This window comes from Culex quinquefasciatus, chromosome 3 (genome assembly GCF_015732765.1).
Source record: "Culex quinquefasciatus strain JHB chromosome 3, VPISU_Cqui_1.0_pri_paternal, whole genome shotgun sequence".
Taxonomy (NCBI): Eukaryota; Metazoa; Arthropoda; class Insecta; order Diptera; family Culicidae; genus Culex; species Culex quinquefasciatus.
In genome coordinates this window covers 136,886,166-136,903,033 of record NC_051863.1, presented here as the reverse complement: position 1 = coordinate 136,903,033, position 16,868 = coordinate 136,886,166, and the positions used below count along the sequence as shown (strand labels likewise).

The window sequence follows — 16,868 nt, the reverse complement described above, 5'->3', positions numbered from 1 at the left end:
CTTCTTTCGAATGCAACTTGGCGCTTAAAATTTGGCCTGCGCCTTTTCGAGATATAAAATTTGCATCTTTTTTGCCTTAAAATGGCTGTAACTTTTAGCATTAGCATTAGCATTAGCAATAAAGGTCGCACAATTCCGGATGGCTGCACAACGCTTACCTTGCTGTTTAACTGGAATTAAACATATAACCTTAAAATGGCTGTAACTTTTGACCCTTAAGTCCAAATTGACTTGTCAGATAATAAAAATGTTAGTTTTTTAGAGCTCTAAAAGTGCCCACAATAGCACTTTTCTCTAAAACTTAACCCTGAATTGCTACGTTCAAAACACTCATTTTTGAAGGTTTGCTCAGATCAATCAAACCATCCACATTAACGACCCCCGGGTCTTTTGTGGTCCCTATTTCAAGTTTCTGCTAGAACCTAGGAGTCTGAAGGCTTGAATGGGGAGAGAACCCAAACCTCTTTCTACTCCAAGGAACCTTCCACCCCAGTGTTTGAACTGACGACCTTTGGATTGCGAGTCCAACCGCCACCAGCGATTCCACCGGAGTAGGCTTGGTTTGGTGTGTTGTTTGTACTTATGGCATGGAGACGACTCCTACCTCCTAGAATGACTTACCAAAAGAAGCGAAATTTTGTATGCTTTTTTACTTTATTAGAGTTTTTTTTTTGTTTAAACAAAAATTTCCACAAAATACCGTATTTTTTTTAAATACTCAATTATTCAAAATTTTCAAACGAAGCGAAATTTGGTTTACTTTTTCACATTAGAAGAGTTTTTATTTTAAAAATACTTAAATGTTCACAAAAAAATCGTATTTTTTAATGTATTCAATTTTTCATAATATTAAATATGAGTATCAAAGCAAAATTTGAATGCAAAAAAAAATTATAAGGGTTTTTTTTTGTTAAAAACTAAAATTATCACAAAATACAGTGTTATCTTTGAAAATACTCAAATTTTCGAAATGTGCAATATGGGTATCAAACGACGAAAAATGTTATATGAAGCAATGCATTCATTGAAGCATACACAATTTGAATGCATGTAAGAAGCATGCAAAATTTCGCTTCGTTTGATATTGTAATTTTATAATTTTCCAAAAAAAAACACAAATAAATTGTTAAAGCATACGAAAATTCTATTCGTTTGCCCATATTGCAATTTTTGAAAATTTTAGTATTTTCGAAAAGAAATGAATTTGTGAAAATTTTAGTATTTTCAAAAAAACTCTAATAAAGTGAAAAAGCATAACAATTTTGCTTCGTTTGATACCATTATTGCAAATTTTGCAAATGTGAGTATTTTCGTTAAAAATACGGTATTTTGTGAACAATTTTGAGAAAATATTTATACTTTGAAACTAACAAAATTTTCAGAAAATATATAATTAGAGAAAGTATGGTAAATTTTACATACTTTTGGTAATATATGCATTGTTCAACGACTAATTTACTCGTGTGTTGATGTAATATTACTATGATTTTTTTTTTGCTGTTTATTACTTAATCAAAAAAATTACTAGCTTTTAGTCTTTAGATTTTTTTCTTTCCTACATATTTGACACAGCATTTTGTAACCGTTCAGTTACAAGATCCCTAGTATTTTTAATATGTTAATTTATTTATTTATTATTTAATGTTCTTTGTGGTAAATGTTCAATGTTTTGGGTTACGAGCTAGAGGGAAACACCAATATTGTATAGCGTAGTCCCCCGTCAACAAACACAACAAAATATTGTCTCTTAAGAAAGGGCTCAGTGGGTGCAAGGGGGGTATCCAGTGGGTGCAACTTAAGGGCAAGCTTCTACGATGTTGGCGGTATTGGGGGATGACGGTTGAGGAGACCGATGACGGATCCTTCGAGGCAGGTTTGACCGCCGTGAATCGGCCATTTCAATCCCGGTGTTCGTGCGAAGTAGTTGAGTGCAAGTAAAAGTTTTTTAAAGTGAGCCAGCAGAAGACGGAAGAAGGATTCCCGCATCACCCTGCTGTTCGTTCAGGTAAATCCTGCGTCCCTGAATCGCCCGACCCTGGCATTCATGCTCACGATTTGTCCCCTCAGGACCTTTTGATTTCGTCCATCAAGCGTACGCGCCTCACACTCGCACGGGTCGGTCCATGTACAGTAAGTGCGGAGGAGCCAGTACATGCACCTAATCGTAATAGGACCCTAGCTCTGGATCTGCGGATCCATAACCCGTAAAGGAGCGTTTTTCTCGGGCTGAAGCCCTAATTACCAAGGAGACCCTTCTCGGAACGACCGTTACGGTGATCCCGTGGTCCGCCCGATCGAGTCAAAGAAGGAAGACACCGAACACCTCGACACCAGCCTACGCCATTGCTGGTCAGTACGCGCCATCCGTCCGCCATCGCTCAAGCCAGCCCGCGGTTTTCCACGGCCGCCATTGCCACCCAAGAGCACTGGTCGATGTTCCGTGCGCGGCGCTGAAGCGAGCGTGGCCATCCGAGTGGTGCTAGCCCACCAAGAACCCGAGCCAACCGAAGCCGAAGCAGAAGTAGGAGAAGAAGCAGATTATCAACGGTACGTACCGCAGCAGTTCCAGAACCCCAGCAACCCCCCACAATAGCCCAAATTTCCCCCACATCACACACACAGTAGTTTCCGTAGTTTTTAATAAATTTAGTCTTAATTCCATATTGTTTCTTTAGTTGTCTTTAATAAAACCCATCCCTTGATATTTCCCACAAATTGGCTTTATTTTATTTGATCCGCGTTGTCCTCCGTCACCTGGGTGAGCCGACTCTGTTTTCCTATCCTAGGGGAAGAGTTAGTGCCAAGAGCTTGCCGACATCCTTGGATATCACACCTTTTTCTTATTAGTAGTTTCTTGAATAGTATCAATTTCAAATATTATGCAAAATGTCTGGCTCTCATTTCTGGTCTGGATAAAAAGGTCACATTTTTAAATGTTTGTTTGATCAAATTTCTTTTCTAATTTCGATTTGAAATTTATTTGTTTAAAGGTCAAAAAGAAAATTCATTTGATTTCAATTGTTAAATGCTCTACATTTACCTATTGATACTGTAGGGTAAAGCTTGTATGAAAAAAATCGGAAAAATGTATGAAAATCCCCATTTTCTTACGGTTTGATCTGCATGGAACGCTAGTTCCACCCAAATTCCCCCATAAGTGAGATTCTTATTGGAAATTAAATGCTCTACAACTTTTTCAAACATACCAGCGCTGTAAAATTCGATCCTGAATAGATATTACCGATTTAAAAATGTTTTTGTATGAAAACCATTGTTTTAACTAACTTTAGGCTCGGGTGACTAATTTCTCTCAAAATTTGCACTAAAATCAAAAGATGCTTATAATAAACCAAAATCACAATTTCCGTTTGTGGAGCAGAAGGTAATTTTTTTTTTTGGGCATCCTAATGCACTACACTTTGGGAAACTAACTTAACTCTGTTTACAATCTTGAGGCATTACCTTTCCAAAACATTTGTTATGGCCTTATAATTATTTTAAATTACTGATTTCAGCATGAGTACATTTTCATTTTCATTTTCCAATGAGTGCTGACAAAATACAGTTCTTCATTTCCGGAAGTTTAAACTCTAAAACATTTCCAAAAAGTATTACTTTTGGATACAAGTACTGAAAAGTTGAACTTTTCAGCTCTGCTGAAATGTACTTTCAAGCATCACGATGATACCCCAACCTCCATTAGACGTACACAATTTGAGCTGCATCTGAATAAATTAAATCTAGAGTTGGTCTCTGCGTGTTGTGTGTAACTGTGTTTGTGCGCAAAGTGCTGCCAACTAAATAAGCGGATTAAAATTCGACCAAAACTATCACCGTAATTATGCTGATGCTGACATGTTTTGCTGGTCATCTGCTGCTGGAGGGAAAAACAGTTGCAAATCATCCCCTCCACAAACACTTTGGTTTTTCATGGTGTTTGCAACATGTTAAGGGTGAGGTTGTAGCTTCAATTGCTGAACATCGCAACTTTGAAGAGGTGACAGACAAACTCAAACAAATTTTCTGCAAAGAAATCTTGAGATTTAATTCAGAGTGAAATTAGATTGTTTCTCAATTAGATTTCACAAACATTGAGCAACCAATTCAGCAGCACGTAAAGTAGATAAACAAACAATAATTGTTGACTGGCAGTCCCCCCTCCCCTCTCCATTGAAATGTGGCAGACAATTTACGAAACTTCGCTCAGCTTCATTGTATCATCATCGTCCAATCGAAAAGTTTTTCCGCCGAGCGTTCTTCGACAAAGTTGAATAAGCAATTTGTCATCCAAACAACCACTCCACAACACGGGAATAATACGGAGGGAAAAGAATCGAGTCAAAATGTTTTCCCTCTAACTTTTCCCCGAAATTTGTGAGAGTGAATGTGTAAGTGTGTGTGCGCGGGACAGTTTTCCCACCCAAAATCGGAGAATTTCCTCGTTAGGGTGGCTAACAGCATCATCATCATCTCGACAGAATAAGATAAGCAGCAGAGTCACAGTGGCAGAAAAAGAAGAGAATGAAAGTTATCCAAATACCGTAATTGAATTGACTCAAGTTCAAAAAGATTCTTTCCGCTTTTACCCATGTTTAGAGCAGGGAGAGAAAAAAAGATGGCACGAAACTGATAAGACCGATTCCTAGCGAAGCTACACCAAAATGTCACTTTTTTCAATTTTCAATGTGATTTTTAATATGAAAGATTTCATTTTTATTTTGATCCAATAATTGCAATGTGCTTTAAATGCGTTTTCTTACCTCAAAAGCCAAAAATATTGACCAAATATGGTCTGCAAGCCATTGAATGGGAGAGGAGTTTTTTCATAAATCTGCTCCTTTCGTTGTCCCGTCACGAAAAGAAATGGCTGGCAAAAACTCAAATTTCAACCAATTCGTTCAGTTCAAGGAGCAAAAGATTCGTGTTTTAATTTGTGATAATGTGTAGAAGAGTAAAAGTTTTTAAAAATCAAACTGGTAAAACTGTAGCGATTTTGGTAGTGTGCCTTTTAAAAGTCCAGTTTTACAATGTTGTCCCGTCACGCTACATTTTTATTTCAGGGGAAGCACAAGTACTATATGGTTCATTCTGCATGATATTTCTTTGTAGAAAAATCAATTAGCTTTCCAAATATGTAATAACATTGGGGGGTTTCTTCTTTTATTTTGCTACTACAGCCAAAACGCTGAAAAAAACTGAGATTTTTTTTTTAAAGGAGCCGAAGAATCGGTCATAAGGACAAATAGGAGGAGAGCAGGAAACGACATGCTGACTTGCTTACAAATGAACTTTCACTTCCGGTTGGTGGGTTCACTGTGGGATTTCGGAAGGAGTTAGAATTGAGGAAATCAAATGTTTTTGATAAACTTAATATCAAATAACATTAAGTTTAAGTTCTTATTTTGGTGTTTCCCAATTTGATGCATTTTTTTTTTGTATTTTTGACTTGGCTCAAACTTTATGCGGGCCTTCCTTATGGCTATAGAAGCTATTTTGTGTTATTGGTTCACCCATACAAGGATCCATACGAATATTCGGAAAACTGTTACTTTAGAAGGATTTTTCTGATTGATTTGGTGTCAAAGTTGTAGGTATTTTCTGAGGACAATTCAGAAAAAAAAAACAGGAAAATATAGAAGGAAAATTGCTGATTTTTATATCAACCTTTTTTTAAAAAAAAACAAATTTTTAATTTTTGATTTTTTATGAGTTTTAGGGGACAAAAAACCGCAACTGTTGAGCTATTAGAGAAGTATGAACAACAATTTTGCCGTTTTGGAATGAATATAATTTTATTACTACAAATTTGTTGACTTCAGTGTTAAATGTAAAATCAAATTTGCAATCGAAAAGTACTCTTCAGATTTGTTGATAAAATGCACCGTTTTTAAGAAATAGCCACTTAATGGTTAATTTTAATTGAAAAATTCCCGTCTTAGATTATTTTAAAAATTAAGTTCATTCCTAAATTTTTTTTTTTTTTTCGAAAGGTTCAGAAAATTTCCAATACAGTTGCCTAAAAACATTGAAGATTGAAGCTCTAGTTTCTGAAATACAGCGAATAAAATAAAAAGTAACAAGAAAATTTAAGTTTTTTTTTATGTTTTTTAAGTCTCATCCAAACATTCCCAAATTTTCTTATGCCGAAATCTCAGCAACTAAAGGTCCAATTTACAATGAAAAAAATGAAACATTTGTGAAATTTTAAGGTCTTATCGATTTTTTTTAACATTTTGGAATCAAGACTTACATTTTAAATGGGCAAAACATTCAATATTACGCCCAAATCGGCCGATTTCGTAGTGTCCAAACTCAGTTGTCTAAGCAAAAAACTGATAAGTTGTAGGTATTGAAGAGGACTACTTTTTGACAATGCGAGTTTTGTTAAATTATGCGCCCTTTTGAAATGGTTTAGATTAATAAAAATGAGTACATGGAAATATTGTTTTTCTCATTTTCAAATTACATTTTGCTAAAAAAAATATAAATCCGTACTGTTCAATATTTTTTTTTCAATTTGGTTTAACCATACAGACCACAGCAAACAAAAATTACCGCCTAGTAAGGTTTTTTGAAAACAAAAAAAAAGTTTTTTGGAATAAATAGAAATCCTGCCAAAAACAAATTGCTTCGGTTTTTAATGAAAAATTGAATTTGTTTTCGAGATGTAATTTATATTTTTTTTAAATGCATGCATAATTTAAAAAAAAAGACATTTTAAGTCAAATTTATAATACAAATAGGATTGTTTTTATTTTGGTGACAATTTTTTCCAGCTCATAAAATTTTCCGATCCTTCCGAATTTTTCTTTTATTTTTTTATATCTAGCTAAAGTTAGCAAAAGTCCAAAAATATGGATATTTTAACGTTGCAAATATTTTATTGACGTTTTGCAGCGTGACTGTGTTTTAAATGTAGGTGGCGCCAAAATGAGGTAACTTGCCTAAAATCTTATGCCTTTCTGCCGGATTGAAGAACAAAATCGATTATTTCTCATGATTCCCTGCATCAATCTTAATGCAACTGGTTGCAAAAGCGAAAAAAAATTGCTTTAAAATAATGAACTTAAATGTTCGAGCGCGCAAAAATTTGTGAACTTTTTTCTTTAAAAACATGTTTTGGAAAACGAAAAAAATAGTTTCTCCGTATATATCAATGAAATAACCAGTTATATTGTTGATAACAGATGTGTTAACGTATATTCATCAATGTTTATTGATTTTGACTGACTTTATAGCCAAATAGTCCAAATTACTATCTTTTTCTAAATTTACAGTTTTCTCATAGAAAAATCAAACAAATATTGGAAAGTAGTACAGTAGTAGTACAAAAATCATAAGTTTACGCTATTGGTTCATAGGTGGTGACATGTGTCTTTTAGCTTTGCTGCAAATACTCTATATTATTTTTATTTTTTTGTGAAATTTCATCTCAGTACCCCTTGCAGTTTTTTTTCGCAAACAAAATGTTTCACTTAAACTTTTTTTAAAAACGAGTTTTTCACCGATGTGAAACAGGTCGTATCGAGGTGCTCCGATTTGGATGAAACTTTCAGGGTTTGTTTGTCTATACATGAGATGAACTCATGCCAAATATGAGCTCTCTTCGACAAAGGGAAGTGGGGTAAAACGGGCTTTGAAGTTTGAGGTCCAAAAAACATGAAAAATATTAAAATTACTCGCATTTCCGTTAAACTTCATCGATTCCAGTTTTCTTAGATGCATTCGAAAGGTCTTTTGAAGCCCTTTAAAATGGGTTATAGACATCCAGGATTGGTTTGACTTTTTCTCATAGCTTTTGCAAATTACTGTTAAAAATGGATTTTTTTAAAACCTTAATAACTTTTGGCAACAGCCTCCAACACCCATACTCCCATAGGTCAAAAGTTAGGGAATTTCATGGACTATAAGCCTACGGTATTAACTTTTTGGCCAATCGCAGTTTTTCTCATAGTTTAACGATTTTTCTAGAACAAACATTTTACAACGTTAGTTTTTGCCCTGTAGGCCTCCATAGCCGCACTTTTTGGTCTCAATTTTGACATATTCGTAATCCTCAGAAAATTTTACATTAGATTGAGGTGTTGGATTTTTGAATTTGATGGGAAAAAATGCCGTTTAGAATTAATTAAAATATTATTTAGAATTTTGTCGGATTAGGGGTGAACCAAGTTTTCGCCTACTTGATACAGCATTTGACGTATTGATCATAGGGAAATAAGATCTATTTCTTTTTTCAAAAATGTTTTATTTAATTATTTTTTAAATCAAAATTATAACTCCAATACTTCTAACTTACGTGAAATTGTCCGAGGATTCCGAATATGTCAAAATTGAGACCAAAAAGTGCGGCTATGGAGGCCTACAGGGCAAAAACTAACGTTGTAAAATGTTTGTTCTAGAAAAATCGTAAAACTATGAGAAAAACTGCGATTGGCCAAAAAGTTAATACCGTAGGCTTATAGTCCATGAAATTCCCTAACTTTTGACGTATGGGAGTATGGGTGTTGGAGGCTGTTGCAAAAAGTTATTAAGGTTTTAAAAAAATCCATTTTTAACAGTAATTTGCAAAAGCTATGAGAAAAAGTCGAACCAATCCTGGATGTCTATAGCACATTTTGAAGGGCTTCAAAAGACATTCGAATGCATCTAAGAGAGAAGGAATTGATGAAGTTTAACGGAAATGCGAGCAATTTTAAGATTTTTCATGTGTTTTGTACCTCAAACTTCAAAGCCCGTTTTACCCCACTTCCCTTTGTCGTAGAGGGCCCATATTTGGCATGAGTTCATCTCATGTATAGACAAACAAACCCTGAAAGTTTCATCCAAATCGGAGCACCTTGATACGACCTCTAGAACAAACCGAGCAGAATTTACAAATACTGCCTCTTAAAATGTTTTCACCTAATCGACCCAAATTTTTGATCTTTTCGAAAAAAATACAGAAAAAAAAACAGATATATGAACACTGCAAAAAACAACAAAATATATTTATTTCGCTAAATACAAATATGTTAAACACGTCTTTCTATTTTTTTAACTTGTAGGGTATAAAAATAACATCTGAAATACATTTTTATTTTCAACATAAATCTCTTCAAATATTATGGATACAATAAATATTTTTTAAACATTTCATTTAAGACAAATTTTGTGAAATTTTGCGAAGAATTCGAAAATACCGTGTGATTTTTCAATGATAAATGCGATTTTTAATCCATATTTTAACCAAAAATTTGCCTTATTATTGGAAAGTGTTGACCGAAAAGAGAATTAAATTCTGTTATCTTTGAAACATAGATTTTTTGTAAAAGTTTGATAATGTATGCGGGCCAGTATTATATTTTTGTTAACCATGTTGGGCCATATTCATTATGTAAAAATTCGATCATAAAAATTCACCAAAAATCTTTTTTTTTCAACTCATTTTTAATATTTAAAAATCATTGGAATGATGAACTCTTAAAGTGTAAGAAAAATTGACTTGTTTTATGTAACCTTGCCAATGTTTTAAAAAATGACAATTTATCTGGGGTCAACTTTGGCTGTGCTTTTCGTTAACATTTCTTATGTGTTTTGAAAAAAAATAGTATGCAATAATTTTTGTAATGTCCCAGACAGCGCACTTTTCTACCATTGAAATAACAATAATATCGGTCTATAGCAAAAAAATGAAAAAATTGCAAAAAATAAAAATAAAAATTACTGTAAAAATATGAAAAAAAAACTATAAAGGCAAGAGACAATGATGGGAAGTGGTAAAATAATCCAAATACTACCAAAAACAAACACAAACAAAATATGAAACATAAACTAAAAATGAAACAAGAAAAACCAAAACAAGAGAAGTAAAGTTTTTTTTAGAACAAAAGTTGCTCAAAATGACGTCCTGAACACGGAAAAAAATTGGGCGGTAAGGGGTTAAGTTATTTTTATAAGTTGAGTAGAGAAACGCAATTCTGAATACTATTTGTCATGGTCTAAAAGATATTAATAAAATTGGATAAACAATTTTATTGCCATTATCTAATCAATTTCCCAGCAGTGAAATCCCAGAGTCAAATGTCATCTTCCACAGAGTGAAGACTAAATTGTTTTGCTCCATTGCTCCTTCCCCCGCCACACCATCGAAAATGACAAAACTTGTTTCCCATTATCGTTCTTTTGGCAACATTACCATTAGCAGCATCATTATTTGAGCTCGTTTGAACTTGTTGGCTCCCCCCCATATCTGACGTGCCACGTGCCACCTGTGCTGACATCTTGCCCTCATTTTGGCACCTAATTGTTTGTTTATTCTGGCATTTCACCTTATTTGATTATTAATTTTCCACTTGAATTGCGTTGAATGTTGTGAACAGTGAAAAATGTTTAACAATAATGTATTACAGTTAAACCTCGCATAGTGCGCAGGCGTTACGCTTTGTATTTCTTCGATTACTCTAAAACAACACAATATTTTTTGCAATCTTTTTAAAGCAACTTGTTCATCTTGTTCTAATCTACAATAAGCTTAAAAAGGATTGCACAAATATTGTGTCATTTTAGAGTAATCGAAGAAATATAAAGCGTAACGCCTGCGCACTATGCGAGGTTTAACTGTAATTTATTACGTTGTGTTGCTGTTTGACTAACAACTTCCCTTCGTCTCCCTCTCTTTCCAGCTACTACGCCTCAACGCTGTTCGGCCCCATCCAGGCGCAGCCCAACTCCGCCCGCGACCACTGAAGCGTCAGCGATTGATGGCCCCGAGCCGGCTGGCCCTGACGGGGGGCAAACTGAACGGCACCGGTGGACTGCTCGGTAATCCCGGCCAAGTCTCGGCCCAGCAGCAGCAGCAACAGCAGCAACTCCAACTCCAGGCGGCAGTTGCGGCGGCCAACAGTCCTTCGGCGGCTGCGGCGGCAGCAGTTCTGGGCGGTTACTATGGAGCTGGGGCTGTGGTCAACGGAGGCAACGGACTGCCGCCGGGAAGTGTCCTGGGGGTGGCTAATGGGGGTGGTGGTGGAGGTGGAGGGTACCTCAACAACAACGGCTACCTGATGAATGGCGATGTGACTGGAACTTTGACCAGCTACACCAACGGGCAGCACGTGGTTGGGCCGTACAAAACTTACAGTGAGTATCGTGGGGTTAACAACGATTTTTGAGATATCAGCAACATTTTATCGAAAAAGTAGTTCTTAACATTATTTTCAGATTTTTGCAGAATTAAAATTAATTTTTTTTTGAAAGCACATTACTTTTTTTTAATCAGCCTCAATTTTTTTGTCTTTTTTTAAATGAAAAAAAAAGGATTTTTGCACCCAGACAAGAAAATATGCGAGAGTCACTTGAACAAATTTATTTGAAATGCAATGAACTACCTCCAAATTATTTGCTTGTAACTCCTCTCTGTCTGCTTTTCAAATAATCAGCTGCTCACCGCTGCAGCTGGTCGGCAGGTTGAACAAAACAAACAGTTCAACTCAAGAGTGTCGGATACAGCTCTCCACCCTCACTCTACCCCTCCCCCTTACAACCAAGAGGTGTTTGTTTTTCACGGCGGGCGGCGCGTCGCGGCGTGATTCCGCATGGTTGTCCCAGTGGGAGGGTGTGAAAATCTGCTTTTATTTGTACTGCGGGAAAACGAGTTTTTGCTCTTCCGGCATGAGACTGTGGTGTTTGCTGAAGATTTAGCCCCCCCGGTTCAGAACTTTTTCGTCGAGGTTCGGTTTAGTCTGTTGCGGGGTGGGTGTCTGGAGGTAATGAATAAATAAGTGGTTGTGTTTTCAGTTGGTTAGACTGGGTTTGTATTTTGCTGGAATGTTTGCATGGAAGTGCATTGAACCTTTTTCTTATTTTTTTTTGTAGATGAAATTGAGCTTCTTTTTTGGTTATGTCCTTTGCTGCTATGCTTTATTGAGGTATTCAAGTTACAAAAATTTAAATTGACCTCTTTGCTCAAGTTTGCTGGTCCTTTTCAATCAACAGGGTCGAAATCCCATTTTATACCCCATTAAACGAGCGAGTAACTTGAAACTTTTCCAGAAGATCACCCCCTTTTTTGCCTCTTTATCCTCGAACAATTCCGGAATCACTTGGTGAAACTTTAAGTTCTTTCCAACAAATTAAGCCACTCTTTCCCAAGCTGGATGCGAGAGGGGAAAATTGATTGCCTCCGGGATGAAGAAATTTCCCAGAGTTCTGTGCGAGTCGTAGTCGTTGCACTTGAGAGTTGTTGGGAAATCTTCAAGTTGTTGCCCCTGTTTTGCCGACTACGACGAAAATGACGACTTGGCCATGAAACAGGAGCCTGCAGGGTGCAACATCCGCCCGAGATGCAGTACACACCTTGTCTTGAAAGGAAGAAGACACTTCACCGAACATCAGACTGCTGTCGAAGGACGCTCGGGGAAGGCGAACATGTTCTCATTTACAATTCATTGAATTTACATTCATAATTATGTGCTGTTGCAAGGGCGGGTTTGGTCGAGCTAACTATTCCGCTTTATCGCCTTCGGGATGCTTCTGGTTTTGTTGTTGCGTGGTTGCTGGTGTAAAGTTTGTCCGAGAACTAGAGAAGAAATGGGGAATCTCGGAAGTTACTTGAACTTTGAAGAGGAGAATTCAGGAAGATAAAACAGCAGTTCATTTAGAAACGAACTTTAATACATTTTCATGAAACGTAGATTTAAATTTAGCATAATTGGGTCCTAAAATGAAGCTTTGATTGCTGATATTATTGTTTACAGCGATAAAGCTTATTTTTCTGAGTACAATAACCTTTTGTACGACCACAAAGTGTTTAAAGCGGATTTTTAAATCAATTTTGAAAAATTAACCTCGCGTTCCTTCTTGACAGAAAAGCTCCTACTTGACAGCTCGTTCCAAGGGGACCATAGTTGATCCATCGAAAAAATGTTGTCTTGGAATTGCAGTTTCAACCATGTTTTGATTATTTTTTGAATTATTGCGTTAGTTGTTTTACTGTATTCTGTGATAATTGAGATCATTTTGTTTTACAGCAAGTATTTTTTTTATTAAATATTTTTATTGTGTACTAATTTTCTCACCTTTCAAAAAAATCCCAGCATACGCTAACCTTAGGATCAGATACGAGCTCGGATTTTAATCATAAAAATAAGTTGTCTGTTCATATGATTTGATGATTGGCTAGGAAACTTTAAATTGTCTCGACTTTTTGTAAATTTCATTTGAAATGTTTTTAGAAAAGTTGTCAAATGTCATATGTGTTTTTTTCCTAAACTTTTACGTCTTTTACCGATTTGCGGTTCCAAAATTAAAAATCTGTAAAAGATTTATAAGTTTAAATTTGTTCAAAAATGCAATAAGCTTTATGACATGTCATTACAATTGATTTTCCATGTTTTTCTAAAGTTTGTTTTTTTGTAAATTTCATTTGAAATGTTTTTAGAAAGGTTCAAAGTAATACAAATCTGTTAAATATCAAATGTGAATTATTTCGTTTTTGTAAATTTTGACGTCTTTAACCGATCTGTGGTCCCAAAATTCAAAATTTGTAAAAAGATCAAATAGATTGAAAGTTAATAGAAAAAATAATTGTCAAAAACATTCCAAATATCAATGAACTTGTGAAAATTTTTGTTTTCTTAAACTTTTTATGTCTTTGACTGATCTGTGGTCCCAAAATTCAAAATTTGTAAACAGATTTAAAAGTTTTAACTTGTTCAAAAATGCAGTAAGGGTTATGATATGATATTATAATCCATCATACATAAATAAAAAAAAATGATGGTAATATTCATCAGGAAATGGTACCAGATTTTGTGTCAAAAAATGTGTAATATTAGATCAGGATTAGATGAATATTCATCACTTTCTAATGAATTTTCATCAGGTTCACATTTTTACAAATTTTATAGGTAATATTACTCAAAAAAGAGGTACAAAATGTCAACCTTCCATACAAACAAAAAAAAGTAAAAAAAATGGATTGTGTTTTTTGCTTGACTTCAGTTTAAAAAGCATTGCTCGTGTTGATTTTGATTTGGAATGTTATTCAAAGATTTGAAAAAAAAAAAATCAACAAATTATCCATGATAATTTTCATGGATATTCTTTTACCCCTTATCAAATACTGGATTTTTTTATTAACAAAATCATTTTGTTCTTATTCATAATTGACTCGATGAATAATATATTGTATGGTTCATCTACAGTCATGCCTTGGTTTAGCACCATATATGGGGGATGCAAAACCGAGGCGTGCATAACCAAGGCACAGAGCTTATGGGATTTTGGCTATATGGGAGACATTGGCTTTAATCGTACGAAAAACGTGCAAACATCAAACAATTATAGTGTTTTGGAATCGGGATGATGTCAGTTATCCATTAAAATTATTATTTCATGAAAGTTTTCACAAAAATACGTTTTTTCCTGTATTTCGAAAATGCACTTTTTCTCTAAAGAAACCAAACATATATTTTTATTGCAATATGGGTATCAAATGATCAGTTTTTCATACATTTTGATGTAATAACAACATTTTTAGAAAATACTCCAAATTTTCACAAAACTACGTTTTTTCGAAAAAATACTCAAAATTTCAATTTTTACAATATGGGTATAAAACGATCGGGATTTTTTCATACATTTCGATTGAAATAACAACATTTTAAGAAAATACTCAAAATTTTCACAAAACTACGTATTTTTGTAAAACTTTTCAAAATTTCAGTTTTGACAATATAGGTATCAAATTATCGGGATTTTTCATACATTTCGAATGTAATAACAACATTTTTTGATAATTCTCTTAATTTTCTCAAAACTACGTATTTTCGAAAAAAAAAATCAAAATTTCCGTTTTTTCAATGTGGGTATCAAACGATCGGGATTTTTTTCATACATTTCGAATGTAAAAACAATATTTTTTGAAAATACTAAAAATTTTCACAAAACTACATATTTTCGAAAAAATTACTCAAAATTTCCGTTTTTTAAATGTGGATATCAAACGATCGAGATTTTTTCATACATTTCGAATGCTATTAAAAAAATGAAATTACTTAAAAACGGAAACTTGGAGTATTTATCAAAAATACGTAGTTTTGTGAAAATTTTCATTATTTCCAAAAAATGTTGTTATTACATTCGAAATGTATGAAAAAATCCCCATCGTTTGATACCCACATTGTAAAAACGGAAATTTTGAGTTTTTTTCTCGAAAATACGTAGTTTTGTGAAAATTTGGAGTATTTTCAAAGAATATTGTTTTAACATTCGAAATGTATGAAAAAATCCCGATCGTTTGATACCCATATTGTAAAAATTGAAATTTTGAGTATTTTTTTTTTTCTTAAAAACGTAGTTTAGTGAAAATTTGGAGTATTTTCTAAAAATGTTGTTATTACATCAAAAATTTATGAAAAACCTGATCATTTGATACCCATATTGCAATAACAATATATTTTTGGATTCTTTAGAGAAAAAAATGCATTTTTAAAAAACAGGAAAAATACGTATCTTGTGAAAATTTTCATGAAATAATAATTTTAATGGATAACTCTGACATCATCCCGATTCCAAAACACTATAATTGTTTGATGTTTGCATGATTTTTCATACGATTAAAGCCAATAGAGTTATCTAAGGCCGAGCACACCATTTGTTTTGCTGGGCGGTACAAAATTTAACCTCAATCTTTTCGTGTACGTACACGCAATACATGCGCACGTAGATAACTCTACTGCCCATATTTGAAAATTCGGCTATTATGCCAAATCAAGTATTCCGAGAAAAACGCGTTTTAGTGTTTGTCACAAAATCTCCATCAAGGCAATTTCCCATAAGAGTGGCATATTAGCCGTTTGGTTTTCCGCATCGGCAGCCAAGTCTAAACACTATTTCAGTGAAATTCAAGTTCCAGAAGATGCGTTGGAACATCCTCTACCACCTGGTGCTAATATCTCGTTTTTGCCAAAAGTGGATATTAGCCGTTTTTTCAATGGTGGGCAGTCTATGTCTCCCAAATAGCCACTGGGCCGTGCTTAACCGAGGCAGCTGAACGGTGCAAACCGGGGCAGTGCAAAACCGAGGCGTGCAAAACCGAGGCATGAATGTATATACAGCAGTTCCATATGAAAGTTAAAGAAAAAAAATAAATAAAAGTGCTTCGATTTGGCTTTTTTCTGGGGGTTCCTTGGCCAAAATAATTAGACCCGTATTTTTTTGTTTGGCCATTAGGGTGACCCACGCCACCAGGTTAGAGTGGTCCAAAAATGGCGATTTTCGTCGATTTTCACAAAAATCACTTTTTTCAAAAAATCATAACTTCACTCCATTTCAACCGATTTTAGCTGTCTTAAGTGCAAATGAAAGATGATAAGTTTGACTTCCAAGAAAAAATAATGTGGAGTTTCAAAAATCTAGCCTAACATTTGAAAAAGTCTTATGAAAACATCAAATACCATTTTGACGGTGTCCGGACCCAAGAGCCTATATCTGAAAATATTTTTAACGGGTTCCTTGGACAATTTTACAAAACATATCAAAAATTGGGCGAGGTTGATAAACAGGATTAAGAGATATGATTTTTTGAAAATAAAATCCGGGTTATTCGGAGAATCTGTTGAAAATATTTTCAGATATAGGCTCTTGCGTCCAGACACCGTCAAAACGGTGTTCGATGTTTTCATACGACTTTTTCAAATGTTAGGCTAGATTTTTGAAACTTCACATAATTTTTTCTTGGAAGTCAAACTTATCATCTTTCATTTGCGAAAAATTTTGAGCCAAATCGAAACACTTTTATTTTTTTCATTAACTTTCATATGGAACTGCTGTATGGGTAATTCTCCGCCAACTCACACAGCAGTTGCCCCGACCTCTCTTCGATTTGC

The 16,868-nt window shown here is 34.5% G+C and overlaps 1 protein-coding gene across 1 annotated transcript in view; it reads left to right on the top strand.

Annotated features, from left to right (window-relative positions):
- The window catches only part of LOC6043145, a 179,835-nt gene that overhangs the window by 127,716 nt on the left and 35,251 nt on the right, over positions 1–16,868 (top strand). The window contains 2 exon segments of the mRNA XM_038261680.1: positions 10,665–10,711; positions 10,714–11,118. Coding sequence (XP_038117608.1) covers positions 10,665–10,711; positions 10,714–11,118 — 452 coding nt within the window.